The sequence below is a fragment of the Cervus elaphus genome, chromosome 15, assembly GCF_910594005.1.
Source record: "Cervus elaphus chromosome 15, mCerEla1.1, whole genome shotgun sequence".
NCBI classification, from domain to species: domain Eukaryota; kingdom Metazoa; phylum Chordata; class Mammalia; order Artiodactyla; family Cervidae; genus Cervus; species Cervus elaphus.
Window position 1 is genome coordinate 56,975,937 of NC_057829.1, and position 23,925 is coordinate 56,999,861.

General features: G+C 37.9%; 1 protein-coding gene across 7 annotated transcripts in view; it reads right to left on the reverse strand.

Moving 5' to 3' along the window:
- CPEB3 (cytoplasmic polyadenylation element binding protein 3) overlaps window positions 1-23,925 on the reverse strand; it is a 191,094-nt gene that overhangs the window by 83,419 nt on the left and 83,750 nt on the right. For all 7 annotated transcript variants that reach the window (XM_043926632.1, XM_043926634.1, XM_043926630.1 and 4 more), the window contains exon 4: window positions 20,073-20,129. In XM_043926632.1, the coding sequence (XP_043782567.1) occupies window positions 20,073-20,129 (57 nt within the window). The remainder of the gene's footprint in view (window positions 1-20,072; window positions 20,130-23,925) is intronic.

A 23,925-nucleotide genomic window follows, 5' to 3' on the forward strand; every position in this document is an offset into this window, starting at 1 on the left:
TCCCATGGACGGAGGAGGCTGGTAGGCTGCAGTCCATGGGATTGCTAAGAGTTGGACACGACTGAGCAACTTCACTTTCACTTTTCACTTTCATGCGCTGGAGAAGGAAATGGCAACCCACTCCAGTGTTCTTGCCTGGAGAATCTCAGGGACGGGGGAGCCTGGTGGGCTGCCGTCTATGGGGTCGCATGGAGTCGGACACGACTGAAGTGACTTAGCAGCAGCAGACAGTGGGAAAGCACGAGGGTTAGTCAAGGGGAAGGTGAGGTAGGAAAAATGGGAGATGATGAGGCTGGTGAAACAAGAAGTCAGATGACAGAGCTCCTGAATGGAGAAAGAGGGTAAGAAGAACAAAATGGTGTTTCAGAAAGATGAAACGACACAATGGAAAGGGACGGGGAAGGCCTGAGAAACTAGAGGAAATATACTGACAAGATCTGGGGACTGATCAGTGCCTAAGATGAGAACAGTCCCTGTTATCTACCCCTGAGATGCTGTCCTTCTCTATTCCTTCCCTGGGAGCAATCAATTTCCTAGCACCAAGAAAAAAGATATGTTACATAATAATTATGGTAATGTTATTTTCTATACTTGATATTTTAAAATTCTAAGAGGAAAAAATGTTAAATGACCTTGTCATAATTAAAAAATAGCCAATTATACAAATGTTTTTCTTCACCATCATATGAAAACAAAACTGACCATGTGAGTCCACCATGACAGAATGTTTCAATGGTAACTCAAATACATATGAAGTCCTGCTGATATTCACCTATTCAACAAATATTTACTGTGGAATAAATATTACCAATTTAATATTATTATCTTCTCTTCAGGACTCATCTACAGAGTCAGAGACAGCTTGATGAATGATAAACATCACCCAACAAGCAGCCAAAAGACAAAGGTTCCGGCCTTGTCTCTGACTTTAACTTGAGATCACAAAGCAAATTACTTCATCTCTCCCAGCTTTTGCAAATGAGCACCAAAGCAACCGGCATTTGTGGAATGCTTTTAGTTTAGTTTATATGGATAAGTTTTCCTCTTCCATTTTTTATACTATAATTCACTAACTTAACATTCTTAAAAAGATTTTTTTTTAGTTCCTGATCCGGGATTGAACTCAGGGCCCCAGCAATAGAAGCCAGAGTCCTAACCACTAGACCACCAGGGATGCCTAACTAATTAACATTCTTGAAGTTGGACAAGGTTGATTTTATTACTTTATAACTTATAGATGAGGATACCAAATGTTAGTGATTCCAAACCTAAGTCTTTGACCCTGAATTTCATACCTTTCTACTATATTAGGCTTACCTTACCTACTTTGTAATATTATTTAACCAATTACAGATATGGAAATGCTTTACAAAGATTATAGCAATACACAAATGAAAGCAATATTACTTTGCTTGGGTGTGGACAGGGGAGAATGCAAGTTTTATGGAGCTTAGAGCCTATATAAGTAGAGGACCTCTCTTTAAGAAAAGAACATAAAGATAAGGCAGAAAACTTGGAGGGGATCCCATGAAAGTGAGGGTACCTGAAACTCAGGCTTCATTTAGCTTCAAGGTAAATCTGTCTCTGGATATAACACAGAAAAAAACTCACCAGTCAATCTACTAAGATTGAGAACTGCCCTCTAAAGCCTAACTTCTAAGTACTGTGAAAAGAACACAGTGACAACAAAACAAGAACAAAATACATATGCTTGGCCTTTATTCCCTTAAGATCATTCACAACAAAGCATATAACACAAACTTCCAGTTAGAAATAGTCTTTGCTATGTCTTTATCGGGATTAAAAGAACGAATTACCAACTAACATTGAAAAATAATTATAACAAAAGAGATAAGAGAATTATTTCACTAAAATAATTAAGCTAGAACATCATACCACACCATAATTATTGTTTTACACACACGAGTATAAACACACACACACACTCATATTTACTCACAATTTGGCAAGCAAAAGATCTCATTAAAAAAATTTTACCTCGTCTTCGCCCATAGCTCCTGGCTGCATGTAAACACAGAAGAAAACCATGGGTATTTGTATCAAAATGCTGAATTTAGAAATAAAAAAATATTCACACAAACCTTTTCTAAGTATTCTCGGAATTAATCTGGAGATACTGTTCAACTTGACTACAGACATATTATATTAAAAAAAGAAAACCTTTATGAAGCACAAGTTAAATCACAATCTTAAAGAGAAATCCAACTGGATGTGGCAGCCACTGGAAAAGATATAATGGATGCTTAAGTCTAACACATCTTATAAGGATTTACATTGTGGCCCATTATCTATATCAGATATAGATAAATAGAGTTCTATGAAATTATTTTCTGACTTCTAAATCTTCATTTGTACTATGTACTACCACCAGACATCACTTTGAAGAAAAAAACATTCATCCTAAATAAGTAAAAACTGTGGTGTGTGGTGGTCATTCTAAATTTCTTCACACACACATAGACACACACACACAAACACTTCACAGTTTGCCCTGAAAACTGCATAAAAATTTTACACAATTAGCTGTTGCTTTATAGAATGTGTTACTGTAAGCTTTCTCTAAGCCTCCTCATTTACTTTCCATACAGTATTACAAGTGGAGGAAACAGTATTTTTTCATCTAGAAAATGAATGGGAAAAGCAGAAAGGAGACAATGGGTACATCCCATGCTGAAGAATAGAGCACTTTAAAGATGGTCTTCCCCTTCAAAACTCAAGGCCCACAAAATACATTGTTACAATGTTTAACAGAGCTAAACTGTCATCATACATATACTACTAGGAGATCCTGTCATCTAAAATGACTTTCAAAGTGGAAAGTTTTTCAAATTTGAAATCCCTCATTCAGTAAAACTTAAATGAGAACTCTATTTAATCTATTTTTTAAAAGCATGAAACATTACCATATTAACTTTAAATCAAAAATAACCAAGGATAATTTGGCGTTACACTTGTAGCATAAGGCAGAACTAAAGAAAACTACTTCTCTCCTAAGAATTCAGACTTTTCAGCTAGGAAGTTGAAATACCAGTTGCTAACCTCATCTTCTTCCAGTTCCCATTTTTCTTCAGACACCGTACTCACCCTCATCAACACACTTTTGGCCTCTTCACTTTCCCATGACACAAATATTAAAAAGGGTTAGCCAGATTAAAAGGATTATTCAAACTCTACATACTCCCTAACTCTGTTATTGCTTTAACTTTCAATGAAAAATACCTCTTCTGAATTTACATAGAGTTTACTGTTTACATCACTTACAAACAGAATGCATTCTAATAAAGATTTTTAGGAACATTTATACTTTTCCTTATTTGGAACCTGGAATTCATCTTCCCACAGAATATGTAGTAAATGGCAGTTTCCTAGCTTGGTTCTTCCCAAAGCCTGCTTCACTTATAATAAACAACATGGGTAAATTAACACTAATAGACAATACTTAAAAAAGAGAGAGGAAAATAAGTTTTGACATCCTACCACTTATTTCTTTGTCCTTTCTCCCATCCCCAGTGATGTCAGGCTGCCCAACACTCCTCACTATAAAACCTCTATTTAGAGAGGAAATAAAACATTTTGTATTTCAAAATTACTCATTTCTCTCCCAAACAATACATTCCCATTCTTTCATTCTATCTGATTTCTGGCCAGATACTCAACGAAAAAGAATTTGATTATGATACTAAGGTACAAATGACTCATCAGACTTTAACATCCCTGAAAGATAAACGAAAATGCTGTTCACTTAAGTCTTTAACTGCGAAACATTCAGGTACTAGAGAACACAAAGTGAATAAAACCAAACAGTCAAGGGGGAGGGGAAGAGCATCCTGAACTGGGAACGGGGAAGAGTTGCAAAAGACATTCTTGTGAGTTTTTTATTTTTGTTTTGCCTTGAAAGAGGTTTTATTTATCTCTCACATTGAAACTGCAAAATAGATTATTATTTCACAAATACTTGGGAGTTTTAAACAAAGTTTCTTTAAACGGTTCATGATTTTTACAGGTTCTTCTCTTTTTCCATTTCTAATCAAAGACAATAGTTTATATCAGTGTGGAGACTCTGATAATATGGAGGCAAAGATGGCACATGGAATCAGTTCAGTTCAGTTGCTCAGTCGTGTCTGACTCTTTGTGACCCCATGGACTGCAGCGTGCCAGGCCTCCCTGTCCATCGCCAACTCCCAGAATTTACTCAAACTCATGTCCATTGAGATGGTGATGCCATCCAACCATCTCATCCTCTGTCGGCCCCTTCTCCTCCCACCTTCAATCTTTCCCAGCATCAGGGTCTTTGCAAATGAGTCAGTTCTTTGCACAGATGGCCAAAGAACTGGAGTTTCAGCTTCAGCATCAGTCCTTCCAATGAATATTCAGGACTGATTTCCTTTAGGATGGACTGGCTGGATCAAGCAATTTAAAGCAGTGATCTGAGATGCTTCAATTTGCTTTAATCATGCACTGTGGAATAATTACTTGCTACCTTGGTCCCAATTTCAATAGTTTACCTATGATATCTGTGGTAATTTTTACTGTAACTGCTAAAACTTAATGAGTTTTTACTGTGTGTGTGAAATAACTCAAAATGCTTAACATATTTTAATATCATTTAATAGAGTCCACAACTTTATGACTTAAGTATTCTTTTGCTCTCTTCTTACTGATGAGGAAAATGGGACACAAAATTAAGTATCTTGCCTAAAATCACACAGCTAGGAAGTGGTGGACTTGGAATATGAATTAAGCACTCTGGCTCCAGAGTCCACACTTTCAACCACCTCACTATACTGTTAAATTCCTAGAGGAAGTTCGCTATCTTATGTTTCTTTTAATACTCTCTAATGCACTGGGCAGAATGCTCTGTATCAAGTTAGTATTCAGCAAATATGGCTTGTTAGCTATATGTGCAATCAAAGGAGGGAGTAATGCACGTCATGATGGCCTTCTGAATGTAGGCCACCTGTGTTGGTGATTAAAAATTTGCTCATAAGGGCTATTTGCAAATAGACTAATTAGAGTCAAACTCTTCCCTAAGGGAGAGGTAATGAAAAGAACACCAAGGAGAGAAATTTGGGAGCACAGCAGCAGTGCTTCCCCTGAGAACAAATATAGCTTTTAAACAAGAAAGAGTATTAAATACATAAACCTAACATGAGCCAGCACAAAATGATCCCACATAGAAATAAAGGAAGTAACGTGACTGTTCAGTATTCTATGTTAGTAATGTAGTGTATGAAAGAGTAAATTTATACCAGATATGACAAGATATGATACATTTTTGAAGTTCTATATACTTCCTCCAGAAACTTTAATTCTTTATTAGCAATCATCACCATTATAGATAAAATTCTTCTACTGTTCATTATGTATTAAACAACTTTAGACCTCACTAAAAAAAAAGCTACATTCAGTTTCTAGAAGTCAAGGTAGTGGTTACCTTTGGCTAGGGGTATTAACTGGAAGGAAACCTGAGGTAGGGTTCTGGGGTATTGATCTAGGTATGGGTTAATTTGTGTTAAGTTTGTGACAATACATCAGGCTACATATAAATTTATGGTCTGTGCATTGTTTGGTATATAATTACACTTCAATAAAAAAAATACTACAAACATTTTAGACCAATTCCCTGGGATAAAAGATTAATGTAGAAAGTCCAAAATGTTAAATTTTTGTAGTCTTCAAAGCATAAACCTGAATAATCCAAAACTGAAAAAAACATATTTTGCAATCCATCACAATAAATATAAAAGGGTGCATGTACTATGGGATATGGGATATGCCAGTTACTTTAAAAATAAGTTTACACGATCAAGGACTAGCAGGTTGTGACTGGCACGCCCATGTCCAGCACGGTGCTCTGTTAGGCACGGGAGGCACTGCCATAAAATGGACCGTCAGTTAAGACTTGGGCCGCACCAGGTTTTATACGGCTACCCTCACACACGTGACTCTCTAAGGACAACCTGTGATCTGATTTTAAAATTTAAACTAAATCTTCATCTCCATGGATTCATCCAAAGTTGCTGAAGTTTCTACAGCAAAGTAACATCATATACAGATTCAACTATAGAGGTTCAAAAACACTTGTGCATGCCATGAGGGGGGTAGGAGAGAATTCTATCTTCTTTCTTTTGTGGATCAAAGTAGCACGCACCCATTTCAGGAAATTAAGTAGAGTCCCTGAGATGCTATACTTAGGAAAACAAACAAGATACAAAGATCTTAACACAACATTTTACTAACTGTCTTGGAAAGATCTGTCAAAACTGCTGACCACAGGGACAAGCTGTTAATTCCTTTACTTGCAATAAAATCAGTTTTTAAGAACACCTTGTAAACTTATTTTTTTAATATCATTTCAATATTCAAACTTAAATTCTATTAGAACATCTAACGGTCCCTCCCTTTTGGCTTCCATCTAAGTACTAGTCATGCAAAAAAAAATCTACCTAAGATGGGTTAGGATCTTAAAGTTAGTATAAAAATATGCCCCTTTTCCTAGTTAAGACTGTAAATTCCCAAAGACCAGGAGTGATGGAGTTTGTCCCACGAATGCACTGCCTCTATCTTTGTCTTTATACTGGCAGGTGAGAGTTTTAGCTCAATAACTTTCAAATCTGGCAATTTATAACTGAAAAGATCAATTTATTCATAAACTTAGCAGCTAAAATGATGCCTGAAGGGATGGGATACATTTTCATCTGCTACATTCCCATAAAGTATTTGCATGTTTCAAAATCCCTTCTTCCTACTCTTTTCTCTTTAACTCCTACCCATTTTTCTCAGAAAAATCTTTTCAAAAAAAACACTAATAACTGGCAAGTATAATACTAGTGTTGCTTACATACTTCATAAAGGAAAAGAAATACCATATAACAACCTAATAATTTACTGTGATCCAGGCACTATATGCTAAATGCTTATGTTCTAATTCCCAAAGCAACTACCATAATGTATATTTCCAGAGGGGCAAACTGAGGCCCAAAGAGAATGACTGGTCCAAGTTATTCAGCTACATAAACATCAGGGCTGGGATGGAATTCAGGTTCACACTGGCTCTAAAGCATTTACTCTTTTTCTCTTTTAAGTTGAGGTATTATTTATATTCAGTAAAACTCCTCCACTGTAAGTTTACAGTTTGATCCATTTTGGTAATCATATACAGCCATGTAACTTGTACCATCATAATTAAGATACAGAACAATTTATCTCCCTAAAACATTTCCTGTGCCCTTTGGCTGTTATCTTATCCCCTGAACCATGGGCCCTGGCAACCATTAATCTACTTTCTTAGTTTTGTCTGCTCTTCATACAACTGCATATAAGTGGAAATCAATGTGTTTGACTTCTTTTACTTAGCATAATGTTTTTGAGATTCATACGTTATCACATGTGTTTTGTTTCTCTTTATTGCTGAGTAGTATTCCATAGTATGGAAATAGTACAACTGATTCATTTACAAGTTGTTAGGAACTGAAATCCATTCACCCTAAAATTCAAGGGTTGAAGCCCTAACCAGCAATGTGACTGTATTTGAAGACAGGGTCTTTAGGGAGATAATTAAAGTTGAATAAGGTCATAAAGGTAAGGTCCTAATCCACAAGCACTGCTGTCCTTTCAAGAAGAGGAGATACTAGGGGCACCGATGCACAGAGTTAAGGCCATGTGAGGTCACAGCAAGAAGGCAGCCATCTGCTAGCCAAGGAGAAAGGCCTCAGGAAAAACCACCCTGCCAACACCTTGACTTTGGACCTGCAGTCTCCAAAACTGCAAGATAACAAATTTCTTTTATTTAAGCCACCCAGTCTATGATATTTGTTATAGGATCCCTAGTAAAGTAATACATCAGTCAGTGGACACTTGCAAAGCTTTTATTCCTAACCACCAAGATCAAACAGCCAGTATTTCAAACCTGTACAGGCCCTGAAAATACACAAAAATTCCCTTTAGGATTTCCACAAATTTCTCATCCTCCAAGAGTCTGCTCTTGGTATTATGTTGTTGTTTAGTCGCTAGGTCTTGTCCAACTCTTTTGCGACTCCATGGATTGTAGCCCTCCAGCTCCTCTCATAATCCAAGGTGAATAAAAAGAGACATCTCACTCAAGTTTTCACTAATATGGTAGTGCTATTACTACCATAATATTCTGTCTCATTGCTTACAAAATGTTATAGGAAACTTATAGATATTTAATCAACCTTCCAAACAAAAGAGGAATTACTTCTATAACCAACACAGATATTCTCCCTGGTTCTGCTAGAATAACTTCATCAAGGTATTCTTGATGGGCTTCCCTACTGGCTCAGTGGTAAAGAATCCATCTGCCAATGCAGCAGACACAGGTTCGATCCCTGATCCAGGAAGATCCCACATGCCCAGGAGCAGCTAAGCCCATGTGCCACAATTACCAAGCCTGTGTTCTGGAGGCTGTGCTCCGCAACAAGAGAATTCACCCCAATGAGAAGCCCCCACACCGCGGCTGGACAGTAGCCCCCACTCAGCCACAACAAGAGAAAGCCTGAGCAGCAACGAAGACTCAACACAGCCAAAAATAAAATTAACGTGAAAGAAAAAGAGCTAAGGTTAAAAAAAAAAAAAAAAAAAGAGGCTCACTTCAGTCTCTTGAGTCATCTTTCCCCCAAGCTTTTATTCTAAGTATTAGCAGAATCCTCTCTCCTCCAACAAACATATCCTAACAAATACATCTGTTCCCTGAACATAGTTGTTCAGGGTGAAGCAACATGGAGATTCAGAGCCCCACCTCTTAGATATTCCTCTCCATAGTGGTCCTTAAAGTATCTCCTCAGGTGCAGGGATTCCGGAGAACATAACTGAAAACTGGAGACTTATGCTCCATGGTGGGACAATTCTTTCTGGTTAGAAAGTTCTTTCTTATACTTGCCTCACTACTATTCTTAACCATAGACACCAGCCCCTTATTTGAGGATCATTAGTTCATCTCCTTTTAGTTTTCTTTTCTCCAGTGAAGTTATAGTTAGCTATTCCTCATAAGAAACAGTTTTCCATACCCCACATCACCCTTAACATCCTCCTTCAGATAAACCGAATTTTCCAGTAAGACAATACTTGTCTGTCCAGGCTTCTCAGGAGAACAAACACCAAACCCCTTCACCATCTGACCTCTGACCACCTTGCAGATCCTCATTCCCACTATTCCACACATCAGACTCATATATTCCAGTCACACCAATTCAACTATTCTTCTGATAGTATCATTATAATATAATCACTTATCCAGTTAACATAAGGATCTAGATACCCACATCTTAACATCTGTTCTTTTTTACTTCCTAGGGAACTCCTAACTCCCCTTTCTATTTCTATCCACTATTATTTTTCCTATCCTGTCCAAAATGGTAAATTCAAGGCTGCATCCCGCAGTGTCCATGCACACCTCGTATTAAATTCTAAACTACATTTACCATATAAGTTACTAATTAAACCTCTCAATAAGTGACATGCTATCAAAGTAATCACGTCAGAACTTCCAGGTCCATGTCTTAAACTTCTCACTGAAACAGAGAAAGATCATTTAAAATTTGATCATCTGACAAGATTTCTGTGGAAACAAATCTAGGTAAAGAATCTCTGCACGTCACTGCCATCATTGGTTAGAGCGCGTGGACATGCACATGAGCTGGCATCAGCTGACACCCCTGCACCCTCGCACCTGTGGCCTAAGAGCTTTCCATGGGAGTAACTATTACCAACTTCCTTTTAATTTCAGTAGCACATTGCTAAATGGCACACCAACTGCCCTCCCCCAAAGCTGGAAAATCAAGCAAAGTTCTGAGGATCCTAATCACATACCAGAGTATTTTATATTTTACATAGACCAGTCTGTCAAAGTCAGGGCTGAAAATGCCTACGGCATGCACCCAAATATCTGGCATATGTTGCCAATAAAGCATCTTCACTATGCCAAAATCTCATGAGGCCCCTTTTATTCACTCAACTTTTAGATTGTTCAGGACAGCCAACACTTGCCAACTCTACACGTCTGAATCCCCAGATAACGTAGGAAATTTATACAGAGGAAGGAGAGGGTGGACGAAAACAGCTGCTGCTGTGCCCAGGCCCCTTACTTGGCCTCTTTGGCTCTTCCCTACCAACAAGGCTCCTCTCAAGTGGGCAGGAGAGCTCCTTCATGGAAGAAAGTTATGGAAAAGAACAGACCTGAGAATGTGGGAAGAACTCTGGCACCACAGAGAAAAGCTCATTCCCCTCCCTGGTGCCACCTTTGGTTCCATTTTGATTATAGAGCCAAGATTAAGAATTACTGCTAACCCAAAAGGAAAAAAGGGGGATAAATGGGTAGAAGAGGGAAGATAAGAGACTAACATCTGTTAGGTGTGTATTTCTTTCCAGGTTTGGTAATCGAGCATTGCATACTTAACCTTATTGTTAGTAAAGAAGGGATTAACATGTCCACTTAAAATAAAAAAACACGGGCAACTTTCCCAAGGAAACAAGTAAGTGATGGGTCCAGAATTTAAGCCCAGATCTGCCTGGTCCTTCCCAACTGCATTATTTCCACTACATTTGTCTGGAAAAACAAGACAACAGGAACAACAACTTCAGTCATATAACAACGGTATGTGCATGCATGGAGGCTAACAAAAAAGAGAAGGCAAAGTTTCGGGTAATAAATTTTCCCTCCAGATCATCTGCGTTCTAAGTCTTCATTCAAGTTTCAGACTCACAGTCTACCTATACCAGAGGCTTAAGTGACAATGTGTTAAAATTCTTGCCACTAACAAGAGAGGCTATGTTCTGAAAGTAAAAGTGATCATTTTCAGAAATGCACTAATTCTCTACCATCAATAAAGCATTATTTAGTTCATTGCTACTAAAGGAAACCTGAGTGATCTTTCTGGAAAAACCCAAAAGGACAGAAGTCATTGCTCTTTTTGGATTAAAGGACTGGTTGGCAGAACAATCTGTGTGTCTAAGCCATCGATGGCTATTTGCTGGCTGCATGACATCAGCAAGTTCCAGAAAATGAAGATACTGCCATGTTTAAAACAAGGATGCAATAAAGAGATGAATGACCACAATTCTCTGTTTTCTATCAACGGGCCCCAACAGCAGAAGGAAACAAATCAGAGGGTATTCCTAAAACGTGCTGAAATCTAGAAAATCCTTTGAAGTCTCCAGTTTTATCTTAAAACCTGCAGTCAGCTGCACAGACTGCTCTATCACAGAGCCATATTTTGCTTGGATAGGAGAATAATTCTGGAGTGAAACATGAAATTTTGACCATGTCTTGCAAACCATTTAAAGCATTTCAAAGGCAGAGAGAGGTCTGTGAAAGCACTCTATGAACTGTTAATTACTAGATCCATACATGACAGTACCATCTTCCAAAAGGACAGTCAAAACAAATCTTTTTTAAAAAATATTTTCTTTTTTTAAGCAACGTTTTTATTTATTTATTCTTGGCTGTGTGGGGTCTTCATTGTGCATGCTTTCTCTAGTTGTGGTGTGCAAGCTTCTCACTGCAGTGGTTTCGCCTGTGGCAGTGCACGTGGGCTTCAGCAGTTGAGGCGCACAGGCTTAGCTGCCCTGCGGTATGTGGAATCTTCCTGGACCAGAGATTGAACCCCTGTTCCCTGCATTGGCAGGCAATTCTTAACCACTGGACCACCAGGCAAGTCCATGTTAAAGGAAATCTTTAGGAAGAAATTAAGGTGGACTAGATATTCTCTAAGGCTGTTATACTGTGTTTTTCACAGTCTGCGATATCATGACTGCAGCTATGAAATTAAAAGGTGCTTGCTCCTTGGAAAAAAAGCTATGACAAACTTAGATAGCATATTGAGAAGCAGAGATATTACTTTACCTGCAAAGGTCCGTCTAGTTATGGTTTTTCCAGTAGTCATGTATGGATGTGAGAGTTGGGATACAAAGAAAGCTGAGCACCGAATAATTGATGCCTTTCAATTGTGCTGTTAGAGAAGACTCGTGAGAGTCCCGTGGACTGCAAGGAGATCAAATCAGTCAATCATAAAGGAAATCAATCCTGAATATTCATTGGGAAGACTGATGCTGCCTGATACAAAGAGCTGACTCATTAGAAAAGACCCTGATGCTGGGAAAGACTGAAGGCAGGAGAAGGGGATGACAGAGGACAAGATGGTTGGACGGCATCACCAACTCAATGGACATGAGTTTGAGCAAGCTCTGGGAGATGGTGAAGGACAAGGAAGCCTGGCATGCTGCAGTCCATGGGGCCACAAAGAGTCAGACACAACTGAGCGACTGAACAACTGATATATCATTTCCCCTCTTCCAGTCTCGCAGACTGAGTACCAACTCCACGGACTGGGCACTGCGCCGGAAGCCAACAAACAGCTATGAACAGAAGCCAGTCTCTGCCCTCTTGAAAGAGTACATATTAAAGGGAAATACCAACATTAAATAGTTCACTGCAAGGGTGACGAGTGTTATAAATGAGAAGTCCAGGTTCTATTGCTGACCGAAGTGCAGGAAGCAGATAGGGAAATCCACAGTGGAAAGCAGGTAAATTTTCAGTTTCCTGAATCTTTATTTTTCATTTAGAGCACCCAAATCCTGATACTTGAGACATATTTATACATTGGAAGAGAAATTCTTCCAAAACCCAGCAAAGTAAGTCAAGAATATTTCAGACTTCACTTCTTTACAATATTTAGTGCCAGGCCATGTAGACTAGGTATATCACTCTGTTTGGGGAAAAGAGGACTTATTGAGCATTCAGGGCATAAATGAGGTAACAAGTAATATTTTTCCAGAAACACTGAATTTGTGTTTGTGTTAAACTAGTATGAAAATAATACAACCACTTTTAACAACGAATTATTTGAAGCAAAGTTTATCATCTTCAACCTGAAGGCAGAAGGTTCTGGCTCCATCATGTCACCCTAGCCAATTCATAGTCTTTTTTTTTTAATGGGGAGGATAATTGCTTTACAATATCATGTTGGCTTCTACCATACAACAACATGAATCAGTCATAAGTGTACATATGTCCCTTCTCAAACTTATTGTTTGAAGGGACATATGTATATTATCCCTCATGCCTCATAAATAAATGTATGCTCAATAAATCCTCTCTTGAACCTCTCCCCCACCCTCTACCCCATCCCACCCCTTGAGCAACCGGGTGAGCCCCTTGTGCCTAAACAGTAGCTTCCTACAAGGAGAGGATGGGACAAATTGAGAAAGCAGTAGCATTAACATACAACCACACAGTCTCAAACTCAGCTTCCCCATTTGTTAAATGAGAAGCTCAAAATAAAACAACAATGTCCTTAGATCCCTACCATGTTCATGTGCAGCATCTATGCAAAACAGTTTGAATTTTGAATGCTTAAAAGATATAGATCATTACATGTCCTTCTGATTACTATTCTGCTTTTTAAATTAGTCATCATTTATAATATATTCATTCCACAATTATATACTAATTTTACTTCTAAATCTGTTCAGATAGAAACAGGGAGCTGGTCTTTTAAAAGTTCAAAATACTCAAAGACAGTATCTTTAAATCTGAGAATCTCAAAATAATTCCTTCACTATCTTATTACTCTGCTTAAAAAAAAAAAAAAAAAAAAAAAAACCCCACTACTTAGATCCACTCATGGTGAGCAGAAATACAATGTACTCTTCAAATTTTGGAAAATTCCATCTGAAATTCTAGCAAACCTGGCTTTATTCCCACTTTAGCATCAAAGCATCACATGTTCCGCTCCCTCTCTGCCACTTCCTCTCAGCTGAGCTGCTCCCCAAGGAGATCACTCCCAACAGAGAACGAAAGGGAGGGGGAAGAGGAGTCTGCCCAGCAAAAAGTTCATACCAAAACCCTTTTACATTGCCCCTTTTGATTCAACAAATGCGCTGGCTGCCCTCAGTTCAAGTAGAAATAGAGGCAGAGTCTTCAAAAATATTTTCAAGGCATTAATAACGAGGGCAAAGTGGAAGGCAACATAATCTTAACCTCCAGGTTTCTTGGTGCGTCAGCTGTATAACATGTTAGCTATAAATGACCTCAGAGTTTCTCAAGCAGATCAATGTTTTGTTTTGTTTTTAATATATTAATTTAGGTCTTCAAACATCCAAAGTTTTATTATGGGACGCCTCAATTTATCAGTGTTTTCAAAAGTTTGATAAGGAAGAGTGATGGCAAACAATGATTTCTCCCTGTCAGAAGGAAAGTGACACTTCAAATTTCTTATTCACCTCTTAAAACCTGGAACAGACTCTAGTCACGAGGTGAGAAATATCAAACAATGAATGTCATGAAAATTTTTAATTTAGATAAAACTGAACCTATGCTACATTACAGAGCTATTGTCTTTAAAAAAAAAAAAAAAGCCCTCTATTCTAAATAAGACTATGCTCTCTACTTTCCAAACATACCAATATTAATACCTTATTTGTACATGTGCCCAACGTCATTTAAATCTCACAAAAACAATGAGGTACTCAGAGTATCATAACTGTCTTCTTGTTGGTTTAATTAAAGAGATACTTAGGAGATTCATAGACTTGCCAACCAGAAGCCATCCCTATCATACAACTCCTCTGAGATCTAAGCCCTCAGTTTTGTTCTCTGAAAAAAGGGGGATGATATTACTTCAAAATATTCTTAAAGCTGCTGTATTTTCTCTCACCATAGATTAGTGTTCACTTTCTAGAATGCTATATTATTCTAGTTTTTAAAATTCAGCCTATTTTGAGTCATTCATGTTGCTGAATGAATCAATAATTTGTTCCTCTTTATTGCTAAATAAAACTCTACTGTGTGAATATACCACAATTTGTTTATCCATTCTCCAGCTGAGGGACATATGCATTACTTTTAATTTTGGCTATTAAGAACAACCCTGCTTTAAACATTCACATACACGTCCTTGTGTGGACATCAGTCAATACTAAGATAGAACTGCTGCATCCTATGGTAGGTGTGTTATGTTTAACTTTTTAAGAAACTGCCAAACTGCTGTCTAAAATAGCTCTCCCATTTTACATTCCAAATATCACTGTATAGCACCTTTGAAAGTGCCAAACATCATGAAAGGTATAGCAACTCTAAGCCCCAAGGAAGGTGCATGTTTCGGTCATGGGACAGAGGCAGGTAGCATTTCATGTAGAAAAAAACTTCACACAAAAAGAGATGTAGTACACCCAAGGACAGACACTCTAGCCTGTGAGTGACTTGTAGGCATGCTGCCTTAAATTCCATTAGGAAAACATCTATCTAAGTACAACCAATGTAAGATATGTTTTGGAAGTCTAACATGCAAAGAAAAGAAAATCCTAAAAGGCAGCCATGAAGCTGATGCAAGCAATCACAACAGCAGTTCACCAGAGCATTATATACAAGGCGGCTACACTAAACTTTAAAAGATTTATATACAGCCACTCTAGTGATCACTATCTCCATTTTACAGGTGAAGAAACCAGAGGCAGAGAAGGTAAGAATGTGGCCCCAAAGTCACATAGCTTATAAGGTGGGACCAGATCTGATTCTAGACAATGCTTTTCTTGACTATGCTAATTTATTGCTCCATCTCCATGTTTCACAAGCCTCCTAGCCTGCTTGGAAGGTATCTCCCTGAAGCTGAGTGACACTGTCCCTTAAGCCATACTATGGAGAAGGAAGGGGCAACTCATTCCAGTATTCTTGCCTGGAGAATCCCATGGACAGGCGAGCCTGGCAGGCTACAGTCCATGGGGTCTCAAGAGACAGACATGACTGACTGACTAAACCACCACCAAGCCATACTATTTCCCGTTTCTAATGTACTCATCTGGCATCTTCCGGTATTTCACTGTTTTTCCAAGCTGGTTTTCTACCTGAAAGAACAGCAGCTGACCAGTCAAAAGGAACAAAGTGGATATACTTGGCAGTGATCTGCAGTGACTTTCCTAGAGTAAATCACAGCACCAGGCATTCTGGTTTTGAACATTAATTTGACCATAACTTTGGTTCATTTGACTGATAATGAAGGCACCAATATCCTTTTCTGAGGATCATCGTAACAGGAAAAAGCACCAAGGCAGTATCAATCCCTTATAAATCCACAACTGCTAAAAACTAGGTATACACTCTATACCTAGAGTGTAATCACACACACACACACACACACACACAAACACACCAAAGAAAACACACAAGCTTAGGTTAACTGTTAGAAAAAAATATGGCTGATAAAACTACTACATATATAGCTGGAAGCACTCTCAGTAGTCTCCTTCCTTCTAAAGAAGGAAAAATAAAACTACATTATGCAAACTTGCAGTGTTTTTGGTATAAGGGTAAAGAGGATGAAAAGAGAGAATTATTAAAAAACTAAAAAAAAAAAAAAAAAAAAAACAAGAAAAAAAATACATGAACAGCTTAAAAGGCAGGGGCACACTGTTTCAAAACAAACTATATCTTGGAAATACCAGACAAGTGGCAGAACTTACCGACGGATCAGAATCTTCCCATCTCTGCTTCTGTAGTTCTCTGATTTTGAGGACTATCATTTTGGGGACCAGCTAAAATTTAGATGTGTCTCTTAAGTTTCCTCCCCAGTGGTTGGTCAGCTAATTCTTACTAGATTCATTGTCTGTTTATTTGTTTTAACATTTGTTTACTTATTGTCTTGGCTGCACTGGGCCTTGATTGTGGCACACAGGCTCTCTAGTTGTGTCACATGGGCATGGACTCAGTCACCCTGCATCATGTGGGATCTTGGTTCCCTGACCAGGGTTCAAACCTGCATCCCCTGCATTATAAGGTGGATTCTTAACCACCAGACCACCAGGGAAGTCCCGATTCATAGCCTTGAATAGGAAAAATCAGGAGACTCTCTGGCATTCCACAAATACTGCCAGTCTTTCCACACTCTAAATGTCTACCGGTTTACCGTTTTCTATAGCTACCCTCTTCTCCCAAGCTCCATTTTCTGGCTTCTAGACGACATTGGCAGTGGTGATTCTGAGAGGAAGGTACAGCTGGAAGACATGCACTAGGAATACCCCAAAATGGGAACCTGGCCTATTCAAAGCTGGGGAGTGGAAATGAGATATGAAAATGCTCACCAGGACACCTCTCTCTGTTGCCTCAAGTCAGGAAACATGACAACACGGTACCTTCAGGAGAGTGTTGGGTTTGAGCAAGATCAAGAAAGTAAAAGAATGGGAGATTTTCTGAAGATCTAGCACACGGCAGTGTTACGAACAAAGTTGGGAAGCATCAATTTTGCATAGCAAACAGGGGTAATAAAAAAAACTACAACTGACTTACATTTCCTTTTTTAAAAAATTTAACCATTGACTAAACTCTCTCTAATTTTCTCAGCCAGTCCCTTCTGGCCTGAAAATATAGTTCAACTTCAACCCAGCCTCTTTGAATAATCACAAATTCTGAATTAATAAAGATTTACTGATATGTGACCTCATCTCAATCTGATTTGTGACCTCATCTACATGAAGGTTGAGGGAAAATAAGTACAGATCAGTCACAGGACAGTAACTGCCAGGCTGACAAATTTTAGGCATAAAAGGGAAGACAAAAAATACACATGTGTGTTTGTGCATGTTATATACAAGTTACCAGGTGGGCTGGGTCCAACTATACAAGGGGAAAAAAAGGTTTATCACAGCAAATATGTCAAAACCTGTAGACCTCATAAGTATCTACCAAGGAGAATATTTTGTTTATTCTTAGCATTTCAAATTGAAGTCAACTTTGAAAGCAAACTGACAGTAAGTAATGCAAATGTCAAACCCTGGTTTTTTTTATGGTTTACTCTCAGGAGCCTACAGGGCAGTACCCATAGTCATTTGAAGATGGATGTGCCCTGGTATCTGCCATAATGTTGTAAATATGCATAATTCATCAACATTTGATACAGATATTGACAAAATGACCCTTTTGGTACTTTAAAAAATATTACAGCATCACAGAATCTTCATTCTGAAAGCAATCATTAAGATGACCTAATTCAATCTCTTTCTCTTAGAGACGAGGAAATTTCAAGGCTAAACGGGGGATTTAAACAACATGTACAAAGTGGAAAGAACAGAAACGAAATCTCTTGTTTAAAAGCAGAGATTAAAGAGAATCAAATCAAAGAGAATCAAAACCTTTTAAAAAGAAAAGTGTCCTTTAGCTTCATTTTTTACACAGAAAATCATAAATTACATCCTCTCCCTCTTGCAGAAGAAGACTTATACCATGGCAAATTAGGTCTTTTCTAAAATACACACGTCTTCCTTTAAGCAGATACACTATCATGTTGTTCTTTCCCTTTACATTCAATTCTAAATCCCATCGTCTAACTGAAGTGTTCTCACAAAGGTTCACAAAATTTCTGTAGTTCAGCAAGCTAAGCATGTTTATTAATCCTCACCCTAAAATACCTACTTCTAGGATAAAAGTTAGAGGTAGCAGAATCTAACTATAAAGTGACCTTTCTTCTAGAAATTAAAAAATAAAGGTGGATAGTCTGGAATTTTCATTGTTTTCAAGACCTCCAAAAAGAGGAGGTAGTAGCATTTAGAACAAACGCATGGACCGAATTAGGACCCGCCTTATCAAATAACGCCAGTGGTTCTCAGCAGAGCTCCTTGGAAGGCAGGCTACATGTCAGAACCAAGAGAAATATGGAATATATATTTTAGAGATAACCTAAATATGTTGTAGGGAACACCAATGGCATTTCACCATCCTTACTCAAGCAAGAAGAAAAGAGGTAATGTTGTAGACAACAGTAGATTGACCCAGTATGCCTTCCATGTGTACTGAGAGTCAGCTTGTATGTCAGGGAGGAAGAGAAGGGACAACCTGATATCACTCATTTGATGGAAAAGAAAACTTATATCCTGAGGGATTCAATGGCTTGTATTGTCCTTTAGACAAGGGACAGTTTCCATTTAGGAACTGTTCTTCTGAAAAGCTATTAGGTCCATAGACACTAGGAAGGAGAGTTGATGCCAGCCAAGCATTTCTTGCAGTTTTAATATGACTTTCTGACTAATGAGGCTTTGATGTTCCAGAGCTCAATCCAACAACTATATTGACAAATCTATCACTAAGCAGCAAAGCTACTGACACATTCCTATGCAAATTCCACTAACGGGGGACTCCTGATGTCCAGTTTAAATTCAGCACCTGTTGGCTATCTACCACAATGAGAAGATTCTGAGTTACAATAAGTTGATCTATGTATTCATACTCTCTAGCCCAGTCCCTCTCTCCTTTCATCTCCCGCCTTCGTCCTGCCCTCCTTCCTTCCCCCAGTGCAACAGTATGCAGTGAGGTCAGCAAAGTTCTCTGTAAAGGGCCAGACAATAAACAGTTTAGGGTTTTTCTGGTTCTGCCATTGTAGAACAATAGTCAGTGAAGGTCACTCAGTCATGTCTGACGCTTTACGACCCCATGGACTGTAGTCCGCCAGGCTCCTTTGTCCATGGGGATTCTCTAGGCAAGGATACTGGAGTGGGTTGCCATGCCCTTTTCCAGGGGATCTTCCCGACCCAGGGATCGAACCCAGGTCTCCTGTGTTGCAGGCGGATTCTTTACCATCTGAGCCACCAGGGAAGCCCTGAACAATAGTAGCCATAGACAATCCATAAATGAATGGGTGTGGCTGTTTCAACAAAACCATTTACAAAAACAGGCAGGGGGCCAGATATGGCTCCCAGGATGGTAATTTTTCAGTCCCTTGTACACAGTAGCAGTTCTCAAACTTTAGCCTGCATCAGAACCACCTATAGAACTTAGTAATACACAGATTTCTGGGCCTCATCCTTCAAGTTTCTGATTTTGAAGATCTGTAGTGGGGACTGAGATTTTGCATATTTACTAAGTTGCCAAATGATGCTGACGCTCATGGTCCACGGATCACACTTTGAGAACACACTCTGAAAGCCACTGGTATAAAATAATGGTCTTCACTGCAGTCAGTGGCAGGCTGAAATGTAATGAACAACTGAGAAAGTGGAAATTACATGCTGTTGATTGCTAATTTTACAGAATATTTCATATGGAGACTTACTGTTAAGTGCCATAATATTATCTGTTCCCGGATGATGGAAATTTATTCCCATGCGTCCTAAAACATAAAACAATTCTGTTTTAAGCACAAAGAAAAGAATGCTTAAATATAATCACAAATATATTGCACAATATGAACATTACAAAAAACTAAAACAGATTAAGCTAAAAACAATGCTATCAAAGCCCACAGCAGTTACAACAGTTTTAAATCAAGTCATAAGACATACACATGAAAAATCTTAAAACAAAGCCAAAGTCTCAATAACAACAAATAAAATAAACCAAAACAAAAAAGAAGCTTCCATTGTAATAGGAAATTTTAATGCATCTCCCGCATTCCAATTTAAACATGCCAACTCCCTGGATTACACATTTTATTTAAACAATTTATACTGCCCTTCAAATTCAAGCAGCAAAATAATGAATTCAAAGTAGTATATAAACTTGAAGCTTAGAGAGAATCCAAAGACAAACATTTCAAAGCGGCTGAAAATGCAACATAATGATCAAAATGGCGAGCAGAAGAAAGATGTAAATTTACATAACAGATATAGTGGGGAACAATTACTGGCCAAAAATTTAGGGTTCCTGTGCTGCCCCTATCACTAACTAGTTAATGACCTTTGACATAATACTTATGTCCAGACCTTTGTTCTTACAGTAACAGGGGGCTAGATGCTTGTTTTTGTATGCTGTATGCCGTCAAGCAAAGAATCATTTATATATTTTTAAAGAGTTGTAAAAACAAACACAAAAGTTAAAAAACAAAGAATAATGTGCAACAGAAACCATATGGCCCATAGGCCTAAAATATTTACTCTCTGGCCTATAAGATGCCAAGTCTGAATCAAATGTTTCAACTAATAGCCTCAGGGGTTTAAGAGTGGAAGATGTATTAATTATTTGGGAAAAAGGAGGTGGATACGATTTACTTATCATATTCTGAGGTATTCAAACTTAACAAACAACCAGTCACTGAAAAATCTGCCCTAAAAAATACAATCACTGCCAATCAGAATTTAAGAAAAGGGCGCATTGAGAGGGTCTCTCAATCTCTGACCTAGGAATATTCAGATATTGGTGTTGTTCCCATAAAGCAAGGATGTTCTCTAAATGTTTTCATAACTATAAAGGGCTATCAAGAAAACCAAGCAAGCCCAGATTTAGCTCATTAAACTTCTATTTCCTGTGCTACAATCATTTATGGTAAAGAATTGTGTAGTTTATTACTACTACATCAAATAATAGTTTTTATGTTTCTGGGACTCCTTATGTTCCCTAACATTAAGGGGCACCCCTCTCTGTAGTCCTCCAGAAGTTGGATCCTGTTTATACTCTTTCCATCAGGTCTTTAAACTTTTCAGCCTGGAAAGATGAAGCTGAAAGGAAAGTCTATAGTTCGATTCTAATTATCATCCTCTACACTGATTACTTCCAATTCAATCTTTCTAAAGATGCAGCAAAACAAGAGCCTTAGGCCATGTTTTGTAAATGAAAGTATCACTACTTGCTGAAAAGAAGAAAATTTTTGCCCTTTCTGGTATCCTTCCTACTACTGTTGGCCAATTCGAGGTCACTTTAATGATCTCTAGATCAAGATCATCCACTAGAGATTTTATGAGAAACTCGAGTTCAGTGTCAAATCCATCATGATCAATTACTTAAATGTAATCTAATTTTTCCCAACAATATGCAAATCCTTTTTAGTAAACTGCTTATGGCTTCTTTAAGCTACTTTCTCTACTCTTCAAAAATTAATGTCTAGATTATAAAATACATTTTCACTGGAGAAAATGAGACAATACAGAAAAGTGAAAAAAACAAGATCATCAACTAAAGACGAGCTCTGTTAGCATTTTGATTTATAGTCTGCCAGTTTAGGAGTATATATGTGTAAAGGTTTCTTATCTAAAATGAGGTTTATTTTATAATATTTTTTAAATTTAATATATTGCATGCCTTAAGTTTTATGGTTATTTTGGATTTTGAAGGAGAGAGAAAATATCAAAAGCGAAAGAAAAACTGACTCCAAACTCAGATGAGGCCATTTCTTTTTTCTTCCTTTTGTCCAACAAATACTGCTGTTTAATCAGCTGTGAAAATAGAATCAAGTGTGTGACATCTGGTGATTTTTGTTAATGCAGTCTGGTGCTGCCAGCGTGACATTTTGTCACCTGTCCATGGTCTGCTATTTTTAAACTGTTCTTGTCAGCTAGCTATCTTTTAAGTATAGTGTAAAATATAAGGTTTCGAAAACTGGAAGGCATACTTGGTTTTACTGAGTTAAATGATGCTGTGGAAATCTGAGACTGTGTCCCACTTTCCCCACTGCATAAGGCCTGATAAATGGGGGTGGGAGAGGAAGGGGGCAAGGTTGGAGAATAGGGTTACATACAGTTATTCAGACTGTAAAAATCACAGTCTCATAAGCTCAATTCACATTCACATTTAAGAAGCTAGTTATAAAAAACTGTCTCTACTGTTATTTAAAGTTTCAGAGTCAAACTAAACCTATACTTATATAAGTCCAAAGTAAAAACTGGAATTTTTGTTAATTCGTAATTGATTATGAAAGTCACCTCTTCACTTCTGCAATACCATTAGGAGATAGGGAACAACTGCTGTATCTTTCTCTAATCATTCCCATATGTTCTAAAAAGTCAAGTCCTTTCGAGACCTTTATATAACAGAATGTGAGTGCTGTGTTCTAGAAAACATAAGACAATGCACATTCTACTGGATTCTATTTCCTACCAATTTTCCCAATAAAGTTTTAGAGACAATGTCTCAAAAAAACTATCTATAAGATAAAATAATACATTAGGTAGGAATACAATAAAATGGTGCTTCAAATCCCTTTTAAGGGAAAATTATAAAAGTATGGTACTATACCATTTAAAATATGTTTCAAAGAACCACAAAGCAAAAGAAATGAGGTTCAACCTGAGGTCAAATCCTAGTTTCTTTGCATACCAGCAGTGAATAATTTTTGGTATGTTATCAATTTCTTTGTGCCTACATTGCCTCATTTCAGGCTGTACTCTAGCACAATTAAAGCCAGAAATTTCCAGAGGTATATCCAGGATTAAGTACCCTTAATCTTTTTCTTACTCTCAGGTGATTATAGTGATATACTAAAAGGGTCACTGGACAAATTAATGGGAGTTACCTACTTAAAAAAAAAAAAATCACTCAACTTCTATGTATTGTCTTCCCTTTTGTGTAGAACAAAAACAATCACTTCTTGCTAACATAGAACCTGTGCCCTAACAGTTTCTGCAATCAGCTAACTTTTATACAAGACGGACTGATATGGGCCAAAGGGAGGTAGTACAAAAACAGAACTGGAACAGTAATTCAAGTAAATAAAGAGACCGTATACTTTTCTGAATCAACTAAACGTAATGAAGGAGCACTTTTTCTAAAACAAGGTGACCTCAACATTTCAGAAATGGAGCCAATTTTCTGTAAGGCTGTGTAATGCTAAATGTTTCATCAGGCACTACCCCCAAATAGCCAGCCAAGCTTACTCCTCTGTCATAACATGCAGGCTAAATGGGATGCGAGGTAAAGTTTCATCATTAGTAGCAACTCAGGAGGGTATAGGGATGAACCTTTCCCTTACCTCTAATCCTAACTCTCTTGATGCCAGAAATCCCCCTAATTCTCATAGTCAGGAGAAGAGTTAGCATTCCCTATGTCCACTAGAAAAGAGGACAGAGGACAACTCTTCCTACTAAGGCCTCAGTTATCCTTCTCCCCCCACCCCGATTCAAGAGAAAAGTTGAATAAAAGGATTTCTTACTGAAAACATTTATACAATGAAATATCACTGTGAACTTATTTTCCTC